General features: G+C 41.6%; 1 protein-coding gene across 1 annotated transcript; it reads right to left on the bottom strand.

Annotated features, from left to right (window-relative positions):
* On the bottom strand, positions 1–25215 carry PGM2 (phosphoglucomutase 2). Its single transcript, XM_081020005.1, has 14 exons — positions 25056–25215; positions 17437–17604; positions 14505–14611; positions 13504–13588; positions 11789–11872; positions 10654–10847; positions 9286–9475; positions 8291–8388; positions 6651–6831; positions 6477–6570; positions 3661–3790; positions 3379–3568; positions 2403–2536; positions 1–2053 (listed from the first exon to the last, which is right to left on the bottom strand). Exons 1-14 carry the CDS (start codon positions 25128–25130, stop codon positions 1951–1953), a joined length of 1833 nt encoding a protein of 610 aa, XP_080876131.1. The 5' UTR covers positions 25131–25215; the 3' UTR covers positions 1–1950.
* Positions 25216–25998: the final 783 nt, after the last annotated feature.

Genomic DNA, 25998 nt, shown 5'->3' with positions numbered 1-25998 from the left:
TTTTATAAACTTTGCAACACTCATTTAATAAAGAGTCAAACAGTATTTTACATTGCCATACATAAGCAGCATCCACTCTGGGCGACATCAAATGAGACTCTACAGTTCTTCCGGAATGTAGTCAAATAAATTAAGTGCATAACTGTTATGCAAATGTATGCTGAGCTTTTAAAAAACCAATCATGGATGACAGATTGGCTAGGATTCCAAGAGCTTCACATCAGTCAACAATTTCAAGAAAAATTGCACATCCTATCTCTGATTTGTCATTCAAGTCATTCATGAAGAAAGAAATTGTCTTTTTGGTAATCAAAACTTCAGGTCAGTGATTTTGAAAGAGTGCAGCAGGGGTAGGTGGCAAGTGTGGCAGGAAGATTCAAGGACAATCAGACATTTAAACATTTCAGTGTAGTAAAGCATAGCTTTTTAATTTGCAGAATACTGATAGATATATTTTCCATATAAGAGCAATAGCATCAAGTGATATCAAGGACAATCCTGGTTGTGATTCAGAATTGCCATTCAAACATGAGTGTTGGAAAAGACTCTGGGCAGCATGAGCAAAGTGTGACTCAGGAAAAAAAAGTTTGATAACCACTGCTCTAGGCAAGACATCATTGAGACAGGTAATTTTTTATTCAGCTTCCATTTGGAGGGATCAGTCATGGAAAACAGGACTCTTGCCTTTAGATAGCTAGCGGCTATAAAGCTAATGTTGTTCCCTCGATAATAACAAAGCAAAACCCAAACAAGCCAAAAGCAATTTGTAAAGGGGAGGAGCAAGTAATCAGAAATAAGCAATACAGACAGAGATCATATTCTGTAGAACCAATGATTTTTGAAAGAACTCTGTCTCAGAATATATCGGGCAACTGACTGAATAATTGTCTGATTTTCTTATAATTTTTACACTGGTTAACTACATAATTATAGAAATATGCAGTGCTTTTTTTCTAAAAAAAATGTTTAGGGGTACTCTCATTTTCCTACTTACATTGAAATACTGCCCCCCAATGAGGCCAAACTTAATTCACAAAATGTTTAGGGATATGTGTACCCCTGCATCCCCCCCAGAAAAAAGCACAGGAAATATGCATCTTGCAGAACTGAATCCATTGTCTCTGCTATTGGCAGAACTATACCTAGTGCTGTTTTGTTACAAGTTCACGATTCAGATATATGATAAACAGCCCGTGCTGTTTCAGGTTAGGCTACTGGCTTGTCTGCACTGGGGACTATACCACATCTTTGATGTGCTGATTTTATTGCAGCTGATTTTGACAAGGCAGACCCTACATTTTATAATTATAATTATAATTATTTCTGGAGTACTTCCAGTAACTAGGCATTGTGAGTCAAAAAAGAGAAACAGATTTTGCTCTCATGCTTGCAACCAAAGAGATTAGGCATGCAAGGGATGGGGAGCAAAGCTGGAAAACTAGGAGACACTGACCAGTTTGAGAATATAAGAGAGCGAAGAGGCAACTTTTCAACATGCACACACCAACAGGAGTGAGATGACTGAAAAGTTTAAAAAGTTCTAACGGAAACAAGCATGATAGATCAGGAAACTCAGGAGATCTGTATGAGTGGTAATCTTACAATCTTACAGTTGAATGCAAAGCCTTGTAACATAAAATCGGCATCCATTACTGAGCGCATTTGTAGGGGACATTCCTTGTGTCAACAGGCACTACCAACTATTTTATTAAAACCAAATGCAATTTCATCAGGAAATTGGCTGAAGGAGAATTTGCCAAGGGAAGATTTATTTCCCCTCAAAATACGAGCATGCATGGCAGATGAAACATGCAAACATACTTTTCAAAATAGTGCAATTACAGTCACGTTTGTGCACCCTTAATTCATGGAAACAAGTGCTTTATACATATTGTCCAATTAACTGTAGAAAGTATTGTTTGTGTAGAGATGAAAACAGGGACAGCTGTATCACTCTGGCTTGGGCTGCAGCTTATTCTTCTCTGGCTCAAAGAAATATTTTTCAATTGCACTGACCAGTTCATCCAGTTCTTTCTTCAGCTTTTCAAAGTCACTAAAAATGAGCCAAAAACAAAACCTGGGTTTCAATCTATTCAAATTCTCATTCACATTAAAAACAGTAGATTTATTCCCATGATATGCTAATAGGTAAAGTCCATTCTGAACTGTGGTGGTGGCTGTGATAAAGCAAAGGGGAGATGGTTTAAAATACACATTTGAAATACAATGGACTGAGGTTTTGTGGATATGACAATGAAATTTAGCTTACCTGACCCAAAACCGTGTTAAACAAAGATTTGTGAAAACTGCTCAAACAGCTATTCTGTGAAAAAGTCTACAGTAGGAGAAATCCAAATTTAACAATGGTTTGCAACAGAAAAATAAATAAACCTAAACAATACCTGTTTCCAGGAGGTGCACAAAGCTCTGAATAGTATTTGATTTTGGGTTCGGTCCCACTGGTTCGCATGGTAGCCACACATCCATTAGTAAACGTAAATGTTATCATTTGACTGCTTTTACTGGTAGGAAGCACCTAACACCACAAAAGGTAAATTTGTCACAATTTTGGCTATAACTGCATGAGACTCATATGCGCTAATGCGTAATGACTAATCATCAGCTTTCTAAGGGTGGAATTCATGGGATAAAGAAAAAACCTTTCCTGGACTCTTCCTTGTGAAAAATTGACAGTGGGGATTTCAAGAGATGTCTTTTTCTTGGGGGAGCGAAAATAAAGGATTGGGCACTAGGATGCCAAATATGACATACACTATTCTAATTTGCAGGTATCTGCAAATTATGCAGATCAAACCAGCAAGTCACCTGGGCAGCTTACAGTACCTCTATTAGGTTCGTACGATTCTTCCATCAGTCAAATGCACTGACAAAGGAACAGCATAGATTGACTAATTCTGCTAGGAATCTACATGCAGGATGAGGGGATTCAATACTATGTGCATGTTTGCATTTAGCCCCAGCATTGCTTACAAGGCAGTACACAAAACAGAGTATTTCAAAACTGTTTTTAATTTTTTTATCCTTATTAAGGGATGGGATTTGCCCTGCTTCCTGAGCTCTGTTTTCAGCTGCCAGTTCACTTTCTGAAGCCTTGTGTTCCACTAATTTCTGCCTTGGTCCTCAAACAAATATAGATGAGGGGAAGAGAAGGGGGATAGTTCCCTATGACAAGCAGAAGCACTTATCAGAACAGTGTGTCATTGAATTCCTCCCTTAGACTTTAGGATGTCATAGGACTCCCTCTGGCTACCCTCTGGAATGAAATCAATGACTTATTTCCAAATAAAGAAATTTAGACAGCATTCAGGGAGCAACAGTCGCATAGAAATAAAAGAACAAAAAGTTCCAGCTACTTACAGCCTTTTTATCAGTCTCATTACTGTCATAGCCAGTAGTTAGATCCCGTACTCCAGACACTGAAAATCTCCCACAGGTCTTTGGATAGGTGTTCTTCCCATCATAATTTCTAAGCTTCTCAAATAGCTCCTTAATAATCTTCTGATCGTGACAGATAAAATAGGAAGCTTTAGTAACATGGTAGCCGTACCTTTGAAGACAAAATAGTTACCTGTGAGCTCCATGTACCTTGCATGTAGAAAATATATTAAGTATACTATGAAATGCTCATTGTAAACTCACTCATTGTAAATGTTTTTCAACTGCTGAGACAAAGTCAATTTCTTGGTTTCCAGAAAAGCAGCCATCTCCGCAGTTATGACCGCAGCACTGACACCGTCTTTATCCAAGACCACAGGGCTGCACATATATCCTGAAGACAAAGTTACAGACAGAACATCTTTAACAGAAGCTATTTTGTCTAAATGTTCTGGACAGATGATGAAATGCAAAAGTCTGAGTTTCCATTCATTACAAATGTGATTCTATGAAATAAAGTAATCCTATCACACAACACAAGATAACAGGCTCATATGCAAGGCAGTGTTGCTTTCATATCTGTACATCATCTGGTTTGTATTAGGTGCTCAGTTGTGACTAATATTATTAAACCTAAGTCCTAAACCAAAGACCTAAACCTGGATCACAGACTGAAGGATCATTTCAAATGAATGGCCATGTTAGGAAATGCATTTCACTCCAATTTCAGAACGGTTAGGTGCATTTTAGTACCAAGATAAGGATAGCCCCAATTTTCATCTCAACCACAGGACTGATTTGCAAGTAATAATAATAATAATAATAAATTTTATTTATATCCCGCCCTCCCCAGCCGAAGCCGGGCTCAGGGCGGCTAACAACACTAAAATAGTGCAACATTATAAAAACATCAAAGAATTAATTAAAATCAAAATTGATGGCAACCATAAACTAAAGTATTGTAAAGATTGCCAAAGGAGGGAGTCAGGCTGCGCCCTGACCAAAGGCCTGGTGGAACAGCTCTGTCTTGCAGGCCCTGCGGAAAGATGTCAAGTCCTGGAGGGCCCTTGTCTCTTGTGACAGAGCGTTCCACCAGGTTGGAGCCGCAGCCGAAAAAGCCCTGGCTCTAGTTGAGGCCAGCCTAACCTCTCTGAGGCCTGGGACCTTCAAGATGTTTTTATTTGAAGACCGTAAGTTCCTCTGTGGGGCATACCAGGAGAGGCGGTCCCGTAGATACGAGGGTCCTAGGCCGTATAGGTAATGCTATATTCGGTGCCTCATCATAACGGTCCTTTCTTCCCATGTGGCTGGGATAAGTTCTGTAGAATTTACTTTGCATATAATGCTAAGCCTTGTTCATATGTAACACAAACAAGAATACTGATTTACACCTAGCAGTGGCTAAACAAGTAAATTTCATACCTTATTGTTTGTGGTTGGCTTGTTTAGAAGCAGCCATTGGTAGTTTTAAACCAGGATTCCTGGTTCTCAGGTAAAATTTAGATAATAGCCATTGAAACAGAAAGCATATTCAGCAGAAGTTCTCCTGTTCATGAAGGATGGAAGTAGCAATGTGGGAGGGTGCAAAACAAATGCTTTGCTGGGGCTCACTGAGACTTGTCTATGTTAGCATTAAATGAGCAAACTAACCCATTTATTGACATGGACATGGAAACATTTTAAGACACACGTTGGTAATATGCATGTCATCAGAAAGTATTGCCAGAAGCAAATCTGTTTTCAGTTAATTGCAGCATGGTATCCCAACCCTCAAGTACTATCATATATTTATTGATTATTGGGCATTATTATACTTAGGGAGGGAAATTGCTTAGTGGTGGTATTTTAAGTAAAGGGACCCCTGACCATTAGGTCCAGTCGTGACCGACTCTGGGGTTGCAGCGCTCATCTCGCTTTATTGGCCAAGGGTTCCGGCGTACAGCCAGCACGACTAAGTCACTTCTGGCGAACCAGAGCAGCGCACGGAAATGCCGTTTACCTTCCTGCCAGAGTGGTCCCTATTTATCTACTTGCGCTTTGACGTGCTTTCGAACTGCTAGGTTGGCAGGAACAGGGACCGAGCAACTGGAGCTCACCCCGCCGCGGGGATTTGAACCGCCAACCTTCTGATCGGCAAGCCCTAGGCTCTGTGGTTTAACCCACAGTGTTATGCTGAAATAAGCATCCCCATTTTAAAGCCAAAGCTTAGAAACAGTTAGCATCTGAACATTATCTTCCTGAGCTATCAGTAGGCAAGCATTTTCTCCTATTCTCATCAGCATAAATGCAGACAGTATGCACCTCACTGTACAGTGGTACCTTGGTTCTCAAACGCAGAAAACCTGGAAATGTTCCGGTTTTCAAACGCTTTTTGGAAGCATTTGTCCAATGCAGCTGTTGGCTATTGTTTCCGGGGTGCCTGCACCAATCAGAAGCTGCGCCATGGTTTTCAAACATTTTGGAAGTCAAACGGACTTCCAGAATGGATTAAGTTTGGCGCTTTTGTTTTTGCTATGTATTTTGTGTGTTTTTGAGGCTTTTCCGGTTAATTTGTTTTTTGTGACTGGGTGGAACCCAGTTCAGCTACTGATTGATTGACTGATTGTGTGACTGTGGAAATGGATAAAAGCCCCGCATCCAAACAATGACTATCATCAGTGCAAGTAAGAATTTTATTTTATTTTAATTTTTATCGTCTACAATACTGTCTTATTTATTTTATAGTATAGTACATTGTTTATTGCTTTCGTTTTATGGATCAGTGGTCTCGTTAGATAGTAAAGTTCATGTTAAATTGCTGTTTTAGGGGTTGTTCTTAAAAGTCTGGAACGGACTAATCCGTTTTGCATTACTTTCTATGGGAAAGCTCACCTTGGTTTTGGAACACTTTGGTTTTGGAACAGACTTCCGGAAAGGATTAAGTTTGAGAACCAAGATACCACTGTACTACAGGTAATCAGTTCTCAAGACCAGTAAGAAAACCAACAACAATCCACAAGAGTAGATGGTACATTAAACAGATGCCTATCTCTGTAAAATATTTCAGTCTAAACCACTCTGCGTTATGGAATACTTATTACCAATCGCTTCTTCAAAGGCAAATAAGACCGTTTTTCCTTGATCCATGAGCTGCTTGGCTCGGTTTCCCATCCACTTGAATCCTGTTAAGGTTTCCTGTGCAGAACAAGATTTCAGTCAGAACACTGTCTACAGGAAAATGAAATATGCTTCTCTCCTGCCCCCAAACGGCTTACTTCAAAGTGAAATCCTTCCTTGAGTGCGATTGCTCTTAAGATTTTGGAGGACACTGTGCTCGAAAGCATGTATACATCTTTGATGGCAGCGGGTTCCTGATTCTGCTTTTTCCAGCAAGTGAAGATCCACCAGCCCAAAAGAGCTCCTGATTCATTGCCAGAAAACACCTTCCATTCTCCACTGAGGGACAGAACAAGTTTAGATGGTTAGAGAGACAGTAACTCGACAGCTTAACATAAAGAAATGATAGGAACTACAGTAAAGAAATTGTGCTGAGGTTGCAGTTCCAAAACCAAAGGGATATACCATATTTTTCCGTGTATAAGACTAGGTTTCCCCCCTAAGAAATAATGTCCAAAATTAGGTGGCGTCTTATACACGGATAGTGGCTCCCCCTATTTTCTTAAATCTGAGTTCCCCAAAATAGGGGGCGTCTTATACATGGGGGTGCCTTATAGACGGAAAAATACGGTAGATACAGAGTGTACACTTTTATTTGTCATGTAATTCTACTCAATATTGATCCAGAGTAGATTCCAATGTATAGTTAGCAGAGTAACAACTTAAAGCACGTTGCAGGATTCCCAAAAAATAGACCAGAGGCAATTATATTTCATCCAGCAGAGCTTCACTGCTGCTGAAGCCAGATGAGCATAATGGTCACAAATTCAATACATTCGGGAATGGCACTGTCTATAAGAAATCCAATGGCAGGAGACTTAACTGAAACTTACAATAACTTACAATAAGTCTAAACCTTAATACTAAGCATACTATGTGCAGAACACCACACCAGAAGGAAAAGAGACAGAAAGAGAAAGTGAAACTCAGCCTCCTTCTGGCCCTACTTTTATAGTCAGCATGACCTTGACAGAAGAGATAAGAGAAGCGGTTAAAGCCAGCTGTACTCAGCTTCTCTAAAGGAATAACCCAAATATCAGGAATCTTCTGATTGCTTCTTTCACACAGAGAAGCTTCTTGAATTAATTAGAATGGGGAAGATCTCTACACATCAGATCGATACTTTCTGAACTAAGAAATGCAAACTGACATGTTTTTCCACAAATATTGGGTATGTAAGTATTTTTTAAAAGAAATTGATTTAAGATACATTTTTTTATTATTATTCTCAAGAGCATGTCCTGCCAACACTTTTGACAGTAGTCAAAAGAAAAGTAAGGCAACAGATGATATAAAGGTAAAGGGACTCCTGACCATTAGGTCGAGTCGTGACCGACTCTGGGGTTGCGGCGCTCATCTCGCTTTATTGGCTGAGGGAGCCGGCGTACAGCTTCCGGTTCATGTGGCCAGCATGACTAAGCCGCTTCTGGAGAACCAGAGCAGCACACGGAAACGCCGTTTACCTTCCCGCCAGAGTGGTACCTATTTATCTACTTGCAGTTTGATGTGCTTTCGAACTGCTAGGTTGGCAGGAGCAGGGACCGAGAAACGGGAGCTCACCCCGTCACGGGGATTCGAACTTCCAACCTTCTGATCGGCAAGTCCTAGGCTCTGTGGTTTAACCCACAGCGCCACCCGCGTCCCAACAGATAATATACATTTACATAAATAGCTCTTGGGCATTTTCAACAATTGAATTGTTGTTAAACACTGAAATCACCAAAGCAAGCAACCATACCTTTCTTGTTTCTCTGCAACAGCAAGTCGATCAGCATCTGGGTCATTGGCTAAAATAATCCGAGCTCCTTCTTTTTTGGCCAAGGCAAAAGACAGTGTCTAAAAAAGAACAGGAAAGTGAAGAGCCCCAAAGCAATAACATTTTAAAAAGAAAAGAAATATATTCAATGCATTTTATGCCAATAATAATACAAGAGGCCTATTTGCTGACAGAGATGGGAAAGTTTGGCTCAAACCCTGAAACTACCGTATTTTTCGCTCTATTGGACGCACCGGACCGTAGGACGCACTGGACCATAGGAGGGGGAGAACAGGATTTTTTTTTTCTTGTTCTCCCCCTCTAAGTCAAGGTGCGTTCTGTGCGTTCAAGGTGCGTTCACCCGAAGCCTCCGGAGCCCAGCGGGAGTTCCCGCTGGGCTCTGGAGGCTTTGGGTTCCTTTCGATCTGCTCTTTGGGGCTGGGGGGGGGGGGAGCGCCGCCAAGCTCCCAAGGCTTACGGATATCTGCCCAAATCCCGGGGAGCGCTGCACAGTGCGCCCCAGGCTTCGGGATGCAGGCTGCTATCCGCAAGCCTTGGGAGCCCGGCGGGCACTCCAGGCTTCAGCGAAAGCCTGCATTTGCTCCATAGGATGCACACACATTTCCCCTTCATTTTTGGAGGGGGAAAGGTGTGTCCTATAGAGCGAAAAATACGGTACATGCCAAAGAAAGAGACAATTTGGTGCTGATTCACACATTATTTTAATTGCACCTCTTGCAGAAAAAAGGAACACATCAAATTTTTGATTCCATGAAAGTAACATGTAGTTGTCCTCAGGATACAGCAAGGAGAGAGAAGAGGAAGAAGAAAAGATGTTTGATGGCTTTTTCAAAAGATGTAAGTACATGTCTTTAAAAAAAGAATATACATTTAGAAGATTTATAGGTTATCAGGAAAGGTTTGAAGTGGCGCAAAAGAAAGGTAGAAGGAAGAATTTTGACTAAATTGTGTTTTACCAGTACGCCTTTCCCCTCCTCAGGGTTTGGATATTTTACTGTTGGAAATTCTGGATCAGGCTCCTTCTGTTCAGGAACAGCAAATGGAGGGCTAAAGTCAAACGCCTTAAAGGCAGACTGCACAAACTCATGGCCTACACCGTGCACAGAAGTGTGGACAAATTTCAGCTTTGTCTCCTTGTTTACATTCCTGAAATTAAGTACATCAATGACATTACATTGGCATGAGCTTGTTTACTGCTAATAACAAAGAAATGCACTGTACTGTATCCTCTTTCACTAAAACTTGTTTTTTTAAAAAAGCCGCTTACGAGTTGCCCGATTCTCAACTCCAGGCCACACAACTGATGTAAGCAGACTGTGTATTCAAGCAATGTTGCGAAGACGTTCCTGCATGCACACATAGTTGCAAAGCGGTTACAACGTGTGTGCAACTCCTTCTGTGTATCTCCTCTCTGCTGGGACTGCTATAGTACCTGCTTAGATGTCTTATGGGATAAGGCAGGGAATAAAGAACATTAACGGATGAACAAAGGGAAACACACAGATCTGAAGTTTGGGACATTGCTGCCCTGAATGCCTCTCCTTAGCGGCTGAGAAAGGAAAAATGGACTCGCCACAAGTTGCCTTCCTTTCAAGGGTCAAGCAGGAATTGTCTATCTACGTTAGGCCATCAGCCGAGATTTTAATAACATGAACTCCTTTTACCAGCTGTCACCTCACCATTTGACACTCCTACTCATTTTTAAGGGATTGTCGCTTGCTAGAGATAATTAAGACAACCTTTTGTCTTTTCTTCCCTACATCCCTCATCAGTCCCTGTGGAGATGGCAGTACCGAATCAGTGACGCATGTCCTTCTGGCTTGCACTCTTTATAAAGACTTGAGGAATGAGGTTATCACCCCTCTTTTATCATCCATTCTGGGTCACCTAGCCACTGTCATACTGTCCTTTCTCTTGGCAAATCAAGATGAGCAGGTGACAGCAAAGGCTGCAAGGTTTTTAGCTGGGGCAATCAGAATAAGATCCACTATTTGACTATTGATTCAAAACCCTAAAATGTATTTTATATAACTGACTTTTTATTTCTATTCTTTGTATATCGTATTGTTGTTTTATTGCTATGGCCGATGGCTGATGCAAATAAAGATTCTTTCTTTCTTTCTTTCTTTCTTTCTTTCTTTCTTTCATCCTACATCCCTCATCAGAAGTTTGTCCCACCTTTCTCCCAATGGACAAAAGAAATTCCCATTTCTGCGTGTGGAAACCTACTTGCAACTTTCTTTCAATTTTAATCCTGTTGCACTAAAATTAAATAATATAGATTTATCCCCAAGAAGGAAGAAAAGTCATCCCTGACAGTTTACCTGTGAAAGCAGTGCTTCTGTATGTCCTTAAAGTAGTCCTTGTTAATAGATGCGTAAGGATCGTGGAGTAGGGGACTTTTATCAATCAGGCTGTCATCCCAAGCTTGAGGCCACGGCTCTAGGTTTTCTTCAATAGCTTGAGCAATTCCTTTATCATGAGGTGAAATTATCTGAGCGCCGTTTTCCCAATAAACCTAAGTAACACAGAGAATATATGCAGATTATCTGTTAATGGGAGCTTCATTATAATGTATCTACCGTATTTTTCGCTCTGTAAGACGCACTTTTCCCCTCCTAAAAAGGGGAAATGTGTGTGCATCTTATGGAGGGAATGCCTTCATCCCTCTGCCCTGCGGAGGCTACCCCAGAAGCCAGAACAGCTAGAGGGAGCGCTGCGCAGTGTTCCCTCTCGCTGTTCTAGCTTCTGCCTCCCCTGCAGAGGCTTCGCACGGATATCCCTGGCTTTTGTGGGAGGTGGGGGAAGGGACAGAGCGCACAGCTCCCTTTAGAGAGTGCACGGCTCTTGCGGGAGGTGGAGGGGAATGCTTTCGCTGAAGCCAGGAGGGCAAGAGGGATCAGTGCGCACCGATCCTGCTTGCTCTCCTGGCTTCAGGGATAGCCCCGCAAAGCCTCCTGAGCAAAGAGGGAGGAGCGCTCCCTCTTCGCTCAGGAGGCTTTGTGTTGCTTTCTTATTTCTTTTTTTCCTCCCCTAAAAACTGGGTGCGTCTTATGGTCCGGTGCGTGTAATGGAGCGAAAAATACGGTACTTAGTAGCTGAAAGTACCAGGTGTTGCCCTGGAATTCTAAGAAACCAAAAAGCATAGAGTTGTATAAACAGATAGTTTTAGAGCTGTGAGGCAGCCATGCACCATAGAGCTGGTTTGTGGGGTGGCAGGTCTGAATGTGGCAGAAGCGGTGACAGAAATTGAGCAAGCAATGACCATGAAGTAGGAGCAGATGACATGGTTGGTGGGAGCAACTGAGACAGCTGGGGCCTGAACTCTGGGAAACTGGGACATATTGGGGACAAAAATGTGGGATGGAGAATGAGGAGGCCAGGCAAGTCAAGTGCAGCAGCTCAGCACATGCAGTAGAACTGCAGGAATCACACACCAAGGGAAGAGGAGGAGAATACCTTGTATCCATTGTCTTCTTTTGGATTATGAGATGCGGTAACCATAATTCCAGCAGAAAGTTTCAGGTGAGTCACTGCATAAGGCTGTGGAAAATAAGCAAATAAAGTAATCTTAAAATGGAAGAAGACTGCCTGGAGCAACTGCCCTGTTTCCTTCACAGTTTTAAGATAATATTTATTCCTCTCTCCCACATTCTAAGAATCTCAGTACAGTATACATGAAGCTATAAAGTTCAGTCCAGAAAAAGCTATCTCTTCCAATTTCCCCCAGGCGTCCTGGTCACTAGTTATCAAACAGCCTCCTACTACAAACTCCCTGAATTTGGAGCACTTTTTAGAATTTCAGTGAAATAGTGAAAGCCTTGTTCTATTTAAACTGATCTTTGTTTATGTGATACATAGGAATTACATTTTAACTTCAACACTGTGAAAGAGGGACGGGTGAAAGTTATGTTAGGATATAGTTCCGTTCCACCTTAAAAGGAACAGGCATGTCTGTTGTGTGTCACATGCCTGTTTACTTCCAGCACAGTCTGCTGGGAACTTCCGTTTGTATGTTGCTTTTGCTATATTGCTGTTTGCTGGACATGAAGGGAAGAAGACATGTTTTTCCTTTGTTCCTTAACTATGCTGAATAAATGCCTGCAAATACTGCTTACAAATGTCTCTGTCCGCCACTTCCATTGTAAGAAGATTTATTCACTCTGCTATAGAGCGTGTCAAGTCTCTAAAGGTATCTGAGGCTTGTGTCGCTGTTTGATGCTGTTCCAAGGGAGACCGGTGATCGCCCGGCTGCTGGCTGGAGCCAGCTGGGGGCCTGCCTGATGCCCCCGTCTCCCCAGCAGTATCCCAACAAGGTAACTATTTGTCCAGAGACATGCAGTGCACTTTTTGGCTGAGTGGGGACTTGAATCAATGTCTTTCTGGACCAAGCACAGCATGCCTGCTGCTACATCACACTGAAGTATCCAGATGGATTAGCAACATGCATACCTTTGGTATCAAGAACGCATGATTTTTAAATTTCTCCTGCGTAACACCAATTCAGTCAAGATGCTATGGAATGACCATCAGGGATGGCACTCCAATAAAAGGTGCTTCCTATTTGGCCTGTTCTATTAACAACAGCAAGTATAGGCAGAGACCTTCATCTCAGCCCACATAACAGGTAAGTTCTGTGTCACAATCTGCAAAAAAAATGGAAGGTCTCCAAAGCACAGAGAAAGCAATGAGCAGAAGAACCAATTGCAGACGGTAGATGGCTCTCTTAAAATTAATCAGAGTTCTATTTTTTTTAAAAGAACTAACGATCTCATAACTAGTTTTAGTTTGACCTCATCTCATGGCAAAAACAGTCATACCTTAGTTCTTGAACAGTTTAGTTTTGGCTCCCGAATGCCGCAAACCTAGAAGTGACTGTTCCGGTTTGCGAACTATTTTTGGAAGCCGAACATCCAGCAGGGCTTCCGATTGGCTGCAGGAACTTCCTGCAGCCAATCAGAAGCTGTGCTTTGGTTTCCGAACGTTCTGGAAGTCGAACAGACTTCCAGAACAGATTCCATTTGACTTCCAAGGTACAACTCTCTCTCTCTCTCTCTCTCTCTGTGTGTGTGTGTGTGTGTGTGTGTAACATCACAATAAATTATATTTATCTACTGACCCTTCTATCAATGTATAAGTAGCATAACTGGGGTGCAAGGAGGCTAATGACCTACCACAAAAGGAGTCGGTGTGATGTTGGAGAAAAGGTACACAGGAATGCCTTGACTGATAAATGCTGTCGCAGCAAGCCTTGCAAATCTATTGGCGAGAAACATAATAATTTGAAAACAAGGAAGGAATCCTCTTGCAAAACTCGAAGAAGTACTGCACTGAGCCTAGGTGCCAGGACGAAGCCCTGGCTATTAAAGCCAACCAATCTGGTTGTGTAACCAGGGCTTTTAAAAGTTAAGTACCACTATAAGTTGTTCCTCAGTTCCGAAAGGAAACCAGGCTCACCCCCTAGTTGCCAGGCAAGCACTGCTTCTTCTCCACAACATAATGAAATAAAGGAGGGATCTCTGGCAGCCAGGGGGCAGCAGAGTACAGCAGAGCAGTTTGTGGAACAAACACCTTCTGGGTTTTCAGTACAGTACAGTGCACTTCTTACCAATAATGATATTATGTATGTATTTCATAAAATTTATATGCTGCTTGATTGAGGATTTTTCTACAATGCAGTTTACAAAAAGATATAAAACAATAAAATCATCACTAAAAAATACAACTGCAAATTAAAACATAAAGGAAGTTAAAAAACAACCGCAATAGAATAGACTAAAACAACTTCCCATAAATCTTACATACTCTTAAGTGTCCTTACTTGGGAGATATATCCCAATAAAATAGACCTCACTCCTTAGCAAGCGTGCCTCAAATTACAGCTTTAATTCCTTTCATTTTATTATTCTTTGCCCCAGTTACCTAAAGAAGAAAGATACTTGACTGGAGTGGCCAGACCCATCAAATTTTAATATTTTTATTGTTTTAATAGTGATATTTTTTAGAAAAGATGGGATTTTAAAAAATCAACCAATCAATCTTATCAGCTCATCATGGCACAGACTTTCCCTTAAGTTTAAGTCAAGAAATAAGTTCATTCTGAGGGGGCCCCTTCTCCATCTATGGCAAATCAGGCATGTCATGAACAAATCATTGTAGCAGTTGCTAAGAATACCTTTTGCTGCTACCGCCACTTGGAGGGTGAGCGCGAGCGTCATAGCCAATCACAACGCCTCTTTTCTTCAGGTCACTGAAGCTCTTTTCGAGGTACCTACAGAATCCCTAGAAACGGAAGCATACAAAGCGCCAGCAGTTTTGAAAGTCCGTCATATAACTTTGCACATCTTCTACAGAACAAAGGAAGAGGAAGCTATTGCTTGCAAAGTGAAGAAGTTGCAGCATCCTGAAATGAATATATTACAGGGCTCGTGGTGAAGAACCTTGAGGGCAGAAGAGTGGAGGCAGAAACAAGTTGGTGAGCTTCCACCTTCCACCCATGTTCCAAAAAATATGTCTCCTCTCCCCCGCAAGTGGCTTTTAAAGCATCATCTTGGGGACAAAAATCTAAGAATGAAAAGTGGTACCTGAAAGACGAAGCAACATGCAAATCCCCTTTTCTACAAAGCATACCTTTTCCCAAAAAGAAATGCTGTTAACAAGGAAGAGCCTTTTGATCAGGTAAGATAAAGAGATTGAAAACCTCAGGTCATACTTAAGGAAATACCTACTACAGTAACTTTGAGGATTGCATTTTACCAACCTAATCCCAGTATCTACTGCCTCTGCAAGTAAGGTGCTTACAGTATGGTGTGCTGGAGCAGGGGGGCCAATGCAATGTTATAAGCAGGGTGGGAAAAAATCAATGATTTTTAAAAAAACACACACACACAAAAATACTGGATTTTTAAAATTTAAATTGGATTTTTTAATTTAAATTGGATTTTTAAAATTTAAATTGGATTTTTAAAATAAAACGCTTTGGGAGGAAAAATCTTTCTAAAGATAGTTTTCTATTTAAGTTACATTATAGTCCAAAGGCTGTTTATCAGGAAATAAGAATTTGTTTTAAGTTTTTCATGTGTGCTAAAACTCAGTCTAAGTTTTTTTAAAAAAAAATCATTTAACCACATCAGATAACAAACATGAATACATATGCTATAATGTTATTTTTTCAGTTAAATAAATTGTTTAAAATGTTATTAAGGAAATGATTATTTTTCTCCTTCCAATAAAGTACAGCAGAAAAGTTGTCCAAGTATAAACAGTTAACTTATTAAACCTCACAATAATTTCAGAACTATCTGTCTATGTATTTCTAATAGTATAACCACATCAGTAATTTTTGATATAACTGTAAAACTACTCTGAGAATTTATTATTCCAAAAATGAAACCTTCATCTGGTTGTAAATATTAAGATTATACCAGCATGAATGAGTCTTTCTGTAAAAAAAAAAAAAGATTTAAATCAAGTCTTACTGACTACTGATTTAAATCAAGTCTTACTGACTAGTGATTTAAATCGAGATTTAAATCGATTTGATTTAAATCAAATCCACCCTGGCTATAAGCCATGATTTTCTGCAAGCATTGCAGAGTTATTCTTTTTATACTGCACATATGTGCCAATGTAAATGACCGTGGTGCAAGTTATGTGCTCTCTTATATACACAACACGAAAGGGGAATTGTGTTCTTATTACAGAATCCTGAATGAGAAGCTGAGCAATACTTGTCTGTGCTAATCAGGTGATTTTTTTTGGGGGGGGGGCAAGATTTATGCCTGAAAATCTGGGAAGAGCGGGATGTTGATCTTAGTCTGCTGTGAGGCTGCACTTAAGTTGGGAAGGATTGCCCCATGCTGGCTCCCAGTTGCTGCAAAAATGACTCTAAGACAGCAGTGCCATCTTTTCGTATGCATGATAAACATGAAACACTTGCACCATCAGTGCCCATGTGAAGACCACCTGGTGGAAACCCTTACACATATGGTTCTTAATTGTAAACTATATGCTGATCTCCATCAGCAATTTCTAGATCTACTCTGTATCCCCAAATGGAAACCAGAGTTGGAGGTCATACATTTTCTATTACTGGGGAATGATCAGGAGCTCACCAAGTTAGTGGCGGAATATCTCTATTTGGTTTTTTGTCGTCAAAATACACTGCAGATGTCTGATCTCCCTGGAGACCTAGAGATGTGACGATAGACCACTCTGCCTCCTTTCTTTTAGCAAATGTTTTGTGCCACTGGGGAAGTGGTAATTCTGTATTGTTTTTTATTGTGTTTTTTTTTTGGATGTTTGTTTGTGATGCCAATAAAGGGTTTGATGATGATGATGACTGCATGTAAATTGCTGCCATGTTTGTTGAATGGTTTTCTGGTCATCTGAGAAGAGCAACATAGCTGGGCTGTGGGACTTTGCCTGTCTGTGGCACAAATAATGCAAACAGCTTGTGCAATCTCCCAATTAGTGCTCCACCTAGATATTTATTCAGGTCGATTTAGTGATCTGCTATCTTATAATCCTTGCAGCAATGTGGCAATTGCATATGCCTTGCAACACTCTGATGGTATTTTTCTGTGCCTACGCTTCAACACATATCTCACTAACATTCAATCCAGACTTTATGTTATTTCAAAAATTTATAAGCCACCTTCAGGAAAAACCCTCCCAAATCGGAAGATTTAGCCTCCAAATAGTGGAGAAACTATTTCTAAAAGCTCATTTTAATCTTGCAAACTGAACAGGTGTTCCAGTGGAAAATGATGGCCATTTTGAGATGCAGTTTAATTTCTCTAAAGCTTTGGTGTGATTTTTTTTTTTTTTAAACAGCCAATCATTACAAATAGTTGCAGAGACATTAATGGTATGCTTACCCATTGAAGAAAAGCATGATTAAGCCACTGAAATGGTTTCAATTATTTGAGTCTCAACATATTGTAATTATTACAAACTTTGGGTACAAACCAGAGAAAGTTCGATGGGCTTGACTTATTGATAATGAGAGAGGCACTCAACTTTCTGTCAATTACAACCATTCTTTGAAAAACAGGCAAACAGTACTTTTAAAGAAAAATAAAGACCTGTTTGTTTAAATCTGGTACCTGAGTAGTTTGAATAATAGTCAAATCATTCATCCGAGATGTTCCTGTTCCCATAGGTGCTCGGAGGCCGGCAGTCCCAAATTCCATCCGTGAACCAAAACATTTTCTGAGTTCTTCTGTACTCTGATTTGCAAGCAGATACTTTACATTGTCTCTGGTTTTGGAATTCTGTAAAGGAAAAAGATTTCACCAGGGTTTAATTTTGAGCCCAGAATTTAGGGCACCTTTTATGGAAAACCATACCTACTTTGCCAATTTTTTTGAGGGAAGCAAGTCTTACAATGGAAAGAGTGTAACTGCAAGACTTCCATTATTCTAGGGAATCCAATTCAGAGAAATTCAGGGGTTCCTTGAAAGCTTATCAGAAGTTTGTCCATGAAGGGTCTGTAAGGGAGCAGCTTTCATAAAAGTCAGCTTTCTGGCCAGCACCAATACTGACGTTTCCTTACAAAATGCAACTGAAGGAGACACTCTCAGTTCAACACCCAACAACCCAGGCCAGGACCAGGGGCCATTTATCGTTGGCATCTGTCTGTCTCGAGAGACAATAAAGTGCGCCTCACGGGGTGAAGTCAAACTGCCCAGTATAACTTAAGGAGCGTCTCCACCCCCATCATTCTGCCCGGACACTGAGGTCCAGCGCCGAGGGCCTTCTGGCAGTTCCCTCCCTGCGAGAAGCGAAGTTACAGGGAAGCAGGCAGAGGGCCTTCTCGGTAGTGGTGCCCTCCCATCAGATGTCAAAGAAATAAACAACTATATGACATTTAGAAGACATCTGAAGGCAGCCCTGTTTAGGGAAGCTTTTAATATTTGATGAATTATTGTATTTTAATATTTTGTTGGAAGCCGCCCAGAGTGGCTGGGGAAACCCAGCCAGATGGGTGGGGTATAAATAATATATTATTATTATTATTATTATTATTATTATTATTCTGCATTAGCACCACCAAAGTGACCTACCATGGTTCACAAGCCTGGGCAGTGTGTATGGGGCCCCTGGGCTGCCCAGACAACAAGAACCCCCTCTTGGCCTTGCTGATGTGGTCCAAAGGAAAACAGAATCATTTTTTCTAAAAACAGGAGTAGTGGTGATGTAGGATAGGAGCCACACTATGCCTTCTGGTATACTTTTCACAGCGCTGGAAGGGCCCAAACTTCATAAGCAACTCGAGCAAATGCCCATAGCCACAATTACAGTCCTCAAATAGTGACTGAATGCAAAACTACCATTATATCCTTCAACCCTAATGGATGCCTGACAGCTTAATGACGTTGCCTATTTTTAGATGGCCGTGAGATTCTTTTTCATATCACAATACAGACATGTTGCTCCACATGTTATTACGGCATTTACAAAGTGCCTTGTTATGTCCAGCACTTGCCTAACAACTAAAGGCAGCTCTAGAGAAGCAATACAGGAAAGGAGTCATGTGCTCAAACCTGTTGCCGAGTTAGGCAACTCACTTCACAGAAGTATTTACAGTACCGAGCTGAAACATTCAGACAATACAGAGACTGTTTGCCCAAATCCAGCTGGTTTTTGTTTTAAAGAGGGGGATACAAACCACAAGAAGATTCGTTGTCACTAATTGTTCCTCAGGACCAGAATCACACAACAATTATCTTATAGGAAGCCACATGGAACATATTAGAGCTCTTGAAATACTGAGAATCTTTACATTTGGCCTTCTGTGCCGAATGTAAAGATTACAGCTGACGACTGCAGCTTCAAAGAAAGTTGGCCCCAAGACTTTGTGCTGGAAATGTTCTACAGTAAAAATCTGAACCATTCTGCTCTTCAGCCCCCCAAAAGGCTCCTAGACCAGCTCACAAGCATCGACCATAAGACAGTCTTTGCCCTCTGGCTTCCAATCCAAAAGGCACAATGGAAAGGGGAGTGTTTTGTTTGCTTTTTTTGCTTTGTAAAGCGACCTTGGAAGGATTTGCATCCTGGTAGGAGGAATAAATATAACTGAAATGCATGCATGCAGAAATCAATACAGTAGCTAAAACTCAGATTATGCCACACTTGCTGGGCAAAGAGGTGCTTAATAACAATGATACTTGCCGCCTGATCTAACACTCACTCACTCACTCTCCTACTTAGCAGTCAGTTGAAATGCTTTGGGCATCCAAAGCACTTCACTCGGGGAGAATCTCCTACCACATGATTTGCCACGGATTGTCAGGGGCTCCATCTGCACTATACATTTAAAGCAGCATCACATCACTTTATAAGCAGCTCTGGCTTTCCTCAAAGAATCCCGGGAACTATAGGGTGCTGTTAGGAGACCCCTATTGGCTTCATGCAGCTACAGTTCCCAGAGTGCCCTGGGAAGAAGTGTTAAACCACTCTGAAAATTGAAGCTCTCCTAGCAACTCTCAGCATCTTTAACTAACTACACTTCCCAGAATGCTTTGGGGGAAGCCATGACGGTTTTACAGTGGTAGGATACTGCTCTAAGTGTGAACTGAAGCCCTGCTAACAGCACCAAGCTTGGCATTCACTAGAATCAGGGTCTTTCCAGCAGCGGACCCACTGTCCTTCCACAAGAAGCTCATTAAACCTTAAATCTTGCTTTCATCTACATTCAGACCATGGCTCTCTGTTCCACAAAACATTTCGCATTAAAATTTTGTAAAATAAACAGATCACCTGCTGTCATATCCAGGTTCAGCTTTGAGGTTAAATTTGAACTAAAGGCTTCCAAAGTCTCGCCCTTTTATCACTAAACTACAAATTGCACAGAGGCATATTAAAAACATGGAAATGCAGTAAACCCATTGAAGGCAATAGGACTGCAATCAGTCACTCCTTGTCTTGGGATTAATAGGGACGGAAGTTGGCAGTACTGTAGCTTTTTTTGTTGGTCAATGAGAAAGCAGACGTTGCTACCATTATTATTGCTGTTTATAAAATTCATAGGTTGCTTTTTTTTACCAAAGTAACTCCAAGGGATTTGCAGTAAAAACAAGCAAGCAAACAGATACATTAAAACTGGGGATAAAGAAAATAAAAGTCTAAACGGTAGTTCTATTTTTTAAAAGCTACATTAAAACATTCCACCCACTCCCAGAAAACATGGGTAACTAAAAGCCTGGCCAAAAATAAAGAAATTGTGCTGATGACTGATTCCTAAAGATATGTAATGATGGTGCCAAGCATGCCATAAGATGGAGCCACCAGTGAAAAGGTCCGTTCTTGTGTTGCCACCTTTCAGGCATCCTGTGGATTCTGGTTTAAATCAGGATTAACATTACCATACTTGTAATGCATAACAAAGTCCAGAATTTACGAAACCTATGAACCTGAACTTGCCCAAATGGCTCTAGCACACTGTTCATCCAAGGATTGAGGTATCTGTATGCGTAATAGCTTGCCAGGTGGATCCTCGTTTTGTAACAGTAAATATAGTACTCTTCTGCTTATCAGGAGGGTGATCTTAGTTGAACTTTACTTTAGGTTTTGTAACCATCTTCTGATATTTAACCAAGGTTACATTCCTCAAGCCACTTTCTCAACAAAGTACTATTTCAGAAGCAACAGGGTCTGGTGATTGGTGCATAACTGCCTCTGAATGTGGGTTTTTTATGCTTAAAACTGCTTTCAGTACATATAAATATTATACAAATTTAGAACGGGGTTGCTCATCAAATATTATGATCCAAAACTCATAACACAACCAGTTTCTTTCACAGTGTACTGTACCCACCAACTTTAACCACCTAGAGGATCAAAAATAAATCACTGAATAATGTCTGGAATTTTAAGATAACATAAACTGTTACAAAGCAGAATTGTAAGAAATGTACTGCAAGGTATTTCAACTATCTGGGGAAACAAAAGCTATTTATGTAAGACAGGAAGGGTATACAAAGTTTAAATAAATACACATATAGCTAAAAATCTCTCCGAAGTAAAGCAAAAACAAAAAAACTGGAATATGAAATTAAACAGCCACTGAAATTGTGCCCCCTATTGAAATACAAGGAATGCTGAATGATTCTGCTACTAACACACAAAAAGCCTCTATTCTAGATAGTTCTAAAATTTAATTTTGATACTCAAGTCACATGTTTTTGTGGAGTACAGTATGTACGGTATGTAACCCATTCAAAAATAGAACACAGACATAATAAGATGATTTGGGCAGTGGATGTTGGGTCACTATCACCTTTGTCTTCATTGCTGATACACTGGGCATTGGTAGAAAGGAAACACGGTGTTGATAAGGGTAAATGCTTGAAGGCACTATGGTTAGCAATGTTTAAATCATGTTCTATTTAGTAGGTGAGTAGCCAAAGGCCATCCAACCTCTGCTTAAAACCGTTCAAGGAAGGAGAGCGCACACCCTCCTGAGGGAGTCCATTCCACTGTCGAACAGCCCTTACCATCAGAAAGTTCTTCCTGATGTTTAGGAGGAATCTCATTTCTTGTCATTTGAAACCATTATTGGTTCAGTTCTTACACTCCAAAGCAGGGGGGAAACAAGTTTGCTCCATTCCCCCATGTGGCAGCCCTCTAGTTATTTGAAGATGGCTATTATATCATAGTTCTTGCAGTGCAAGGAGCCTTCCTTGGAGATTTTGAAGCAGAGGTTTCATGGATGTTTTAGTGGAGAATCCTGCACTGCAAGGGATTGGACTAGATGACTCCCAGGGTCCCTTCAAACTCTACAATTATATGATTCTAACAAATCAGATTTATCCCTGCAGTGCAGGGGGCTGGACTAGACACAGCGTTTGAAACTCCCATTGTTCTAGGCGCATTTTGCGACCGGGAATTTCATTTGCATGAGCAGTTCCTGAGCTCGGAAATACGCCTAAGATTTCAGATTAAAACTGCAGAATGGAAGGAAAGGACAGCCTTTTTCTGCCTCCCCATTTCCAGCCACTCTCTGAGGACTGGAGAAGGGACCCTCATAAGAATATTAGGGGGACGGGCAGGGGAAGTATGGCTTTGTTTTTTGCAGTCTTCAGATGACGTCTAGACCATGTGAAAAATGAACATAATATTTAAGCTGCAGTTCATTCATTTTCAGCTTTGTATTCTTGTTACAAAAAAGTGCGCCTAGACATTCCGTTGTTGTGCCCATAACCTAGGCTTAAGGTGCCATTATCTCCTAGCTTTCATATCTGTTTCTAACACTGACTAAATGACCCTTGGGGTTTCTTCCAGTTCTACCATTCTATGCTCTCTTACTGGAAATCCTGCTCCTATGGCTTCCGGTTGCCTTAATGGCACAGCTCCCACGACAGCGGAGACCACTGGCGAAGCAATAAACAAAGATGAAAGAGGGTAATTATCTTTGTAAACTCCCCCCAGGGCCCAGGAGGAGTAAGCTACACTCGTGGATAGTCTTGGTACCTGGCTTTCGCTCATACATGGATGTGAGAGGCAGGGAGACAATTGGGTGCAAAGCAATTCACCTCTCGGTAACCCCTCCAATGCTGCCATTAAGAGCAGCGGTACTTCTGTTCATTAAAGGATTCATTAGGATTAATGCAGAGACACATGTTGGTAATGATGGGACAAGACTAAGGACTGCTGAACTGAAACAGTTACAAGGTCGTACAGATTTAAATTGGAAAGATGACTCCATCTGAGCCAAAAAAGACGGTATGTGTTTGTGGGGGGAGCCAATCGCTTCATTATGAATCCTTTGTTACATAAATGACTCAGCAACCCCCCGCCCTCCCCCCCAAGAATGCCTGGGAATGCTAAAAGTTTTGTTCTTTAAAGCAAATGAAGGAGATGGGAGCACAGATATATATCATAATGACAAACGGGACTGTGTGAGAAAAAAACAATGTTTGGAATAATTATAAAAAGGGGTTGGAGCCTCTGCGGAGTTAATTATTTTACTTGCCCCCTCATTGAGGGGAGGAAGGACTGGACTTTGAAGACTTGCCGGGGCACCCGATCAATCCTCTACAAATAATTATAATTAATTGTTTCAACTGGACGTGGAGGCGAGAACTTGGAGGCCTGCCAGGGCTTTGGCAGGACTTTGGGTGACTCCTTGTTTGAAATTGAAAGTGTAATTTTACAGCTGCATCAGAAGAGTTGGGAACAAAGAGAGAGACCTCTTCAGAGTAACTCCGAGGCAACAAAGGAGATCAGGAATAATTAATATGGACATAATATTTGATAAAGAAATAACTGATGGAAATTAAAACCTCACACAGGAAGAAGAAAGGAGAACTATATCACAAATTACTGTATGTGTTAATGCGAATTGAAGTTAATCATTGTAGCTGTGGTATAAGGGATTTTATCAAGAATGGATTGTATTTGGTTTGAGCAATAGTCTGGAGGCAGAATGAAAGGGAATCAGACCCTGAAGTATAGCACGTGGGAAGCCATACAGAATTTATAATTGGCTATGTAATTGATTTTTAAGATTTTTAAGCATCTTAAAAAGCAGAGACATCACCTTGGCAACAAAGGTCCGTATAGTTAAAGCTATGGTTTCCCCCGTAGTGATGTATGGAAGTGAGAGCTGGACCATAAAGAAGGCTGATCGCCGAAGAATTGATGCTTTTGAATTATGGTGCTGGAGGAGACTCTTGAGAGTCCCATGGACTGCAAGAAGATCAAACCGATCCATTCTTAAGGAAATCAGCCCTGAGTGCTCACTGGAAGGACAGATCCTGAAGCTGAGACTCCAATACTTTGGCCACCTCATGAGAAGAGAAGACTCCCTGGAAAAGACCCTGATGTTGGGAAAGATGGAGGGCACAAGGAGAAGGGGACGACAGAGGACGAGATGTTGGACAGTGTTCTCAAAGCTACCAACATGAGTTTGACCAAACTGCGGGAGGCAGGGGAAGACAGGAGTGCCTGGCGTGCTCTGGTCCATGGGGTCACGAAGAGTCGGACACAACTAAACAACAACAACAACAAAATGTAACTGATTTGTATATGAATTGGTATTGTTATTTGGTATTAATATAATTTGGTGCATATTGGATTTTTGAAATTTAAAATTAATAAAAATCATTATTATTACAGTATTTTTAAAAAGAATAATAAGAAGAAGAGTTTGGATTTGATATCCCGCTTTATCACTACCCGAAGGAGTCTCAAAGTGGCTAACATTCTCCTTTCCCTTCCTCCCCCACAACACACACTCTGTGAGGTGAGTGGGGCTGAGAGACTTCAGAGAAGTGTGACTGGCCCAAGGTCACCCAGCAGCTGCATGTGGAGGAGCGGAGACGTGAACCCGGTTCCCCAGATTACGAGACTATTGCTCTTAACCACTACACCACACTGGCTCAAGGAAATCCTGTTCCTGCTGTCACGGACTCCCTAGCCAGCCCCCAGAGGCCGAAATGCACAATAATAATGCTAATAGGCACCCTTCTTGGGTAAGGAATGGCCAGGCAGCTTACGCAACATGCTTCTGAAAAGCTCCCCGAGGTCCCCCAGAGACGTTGCCTATGGCTACTTGCACATTCATTCCCGTAGCGCAAGGGGGTTGGGCTGGATGACCCCGCGGTGTCCCTTCCCCACTCCCCAGTTCTCTCATCTCCCACAGGCGCCCACTATACGAGCTCCTGGTCGGCCTCCCTCTTCCCCCCACGCCCGGCTCCTTCCTCCCCTCCTTCTCCCGCACCTTGTCCCACAGCAGCCAGTCGGAAGCCGCTAACTGGATCCGCTGGTCTTCCAAGCCCTCCGCCATGGTCGCCATTCTCTCCCCTCAGCGCCGCCACTCCGTCCCCTCAGAACGCCTCAGCAGCCTCTTCCCCGGTTCCGGAGGCGCAGCAACGCGCCCAAGGCCGGGAAGCTCCGCCTCCCGAAGGCGGGCGCGGCCTGATTGGATGGGTCGGCCGCTCGAGTTAACCCTTCCCCGACTTCCCTAGCGAGCGCCGGAGGTGGGAGAGACGGCGCTTCTCTCGTGAGAACGCCGAGCGTTCAGGAACTCCTTGACTATTGGTGACAACGGCGGCCGGCGCCTTCGCTGAGATGGCTCAGTCGGTAGAGCGTGGAGACGCTTAATAGCAGGATCGTGGGTTCGAGCCCCACGTTGGGGGAAATGATTCCTGAATTCGATGGCTCTATTAGTCCCTTCCGAAAGCGTCTGTTTAAATTCGTTAGGATAATCGCCCTGGATAGTCAGTGGATTGGAGTGTGGGGCTGATATCTCCAAGGTTGCAGGTTCGATCCCTGTATGGGGCAGCTGCATAGGGGTTGAGCCAGTAGATGATCCTTGGATCCTTTCTAATTACCGGTATATTTTTGTGGTTTTGATCTTTTTAATGTTTTTAGTTATGGCTAGAAAGATTTGCATGATGGTTTATCGGTAAAACTTTGTAACCCGCTTTTGAGTTTTGTTCTGTTTAATTATTTTATTACACACATGAAATTTATTTTACACACATATATTTATACATATATGAAATAAATACGTTTTTTTTTATTTTGTTTCTTAGATTTATATACCACCCTTCCTCATAAAATCCCAGGGCAGTTCACAGATTAAATTATTTAATCTGGTCTATTATGGTTTTAGCTTTCTGTATGTTTTAAATCACAGCTGTAAATTTTTAAAGGGATGC

Source organism: Podarcis pityusensis, assembly GCF_964106645.2.
Source record: "Podarcis pityusensis genome assembly, chromosome: 9".
Lineage (NCBI taxonomy): Eukaryota > Metazoa > Chordata > Lepidosauria > Squamata > Lacertidae > Podarcis > Podarcis pityusensis.
Note: the sequence above shows the minus strand (reverse complement) of the source record. Positions and strands in the feature narration are given on the sequence as shown.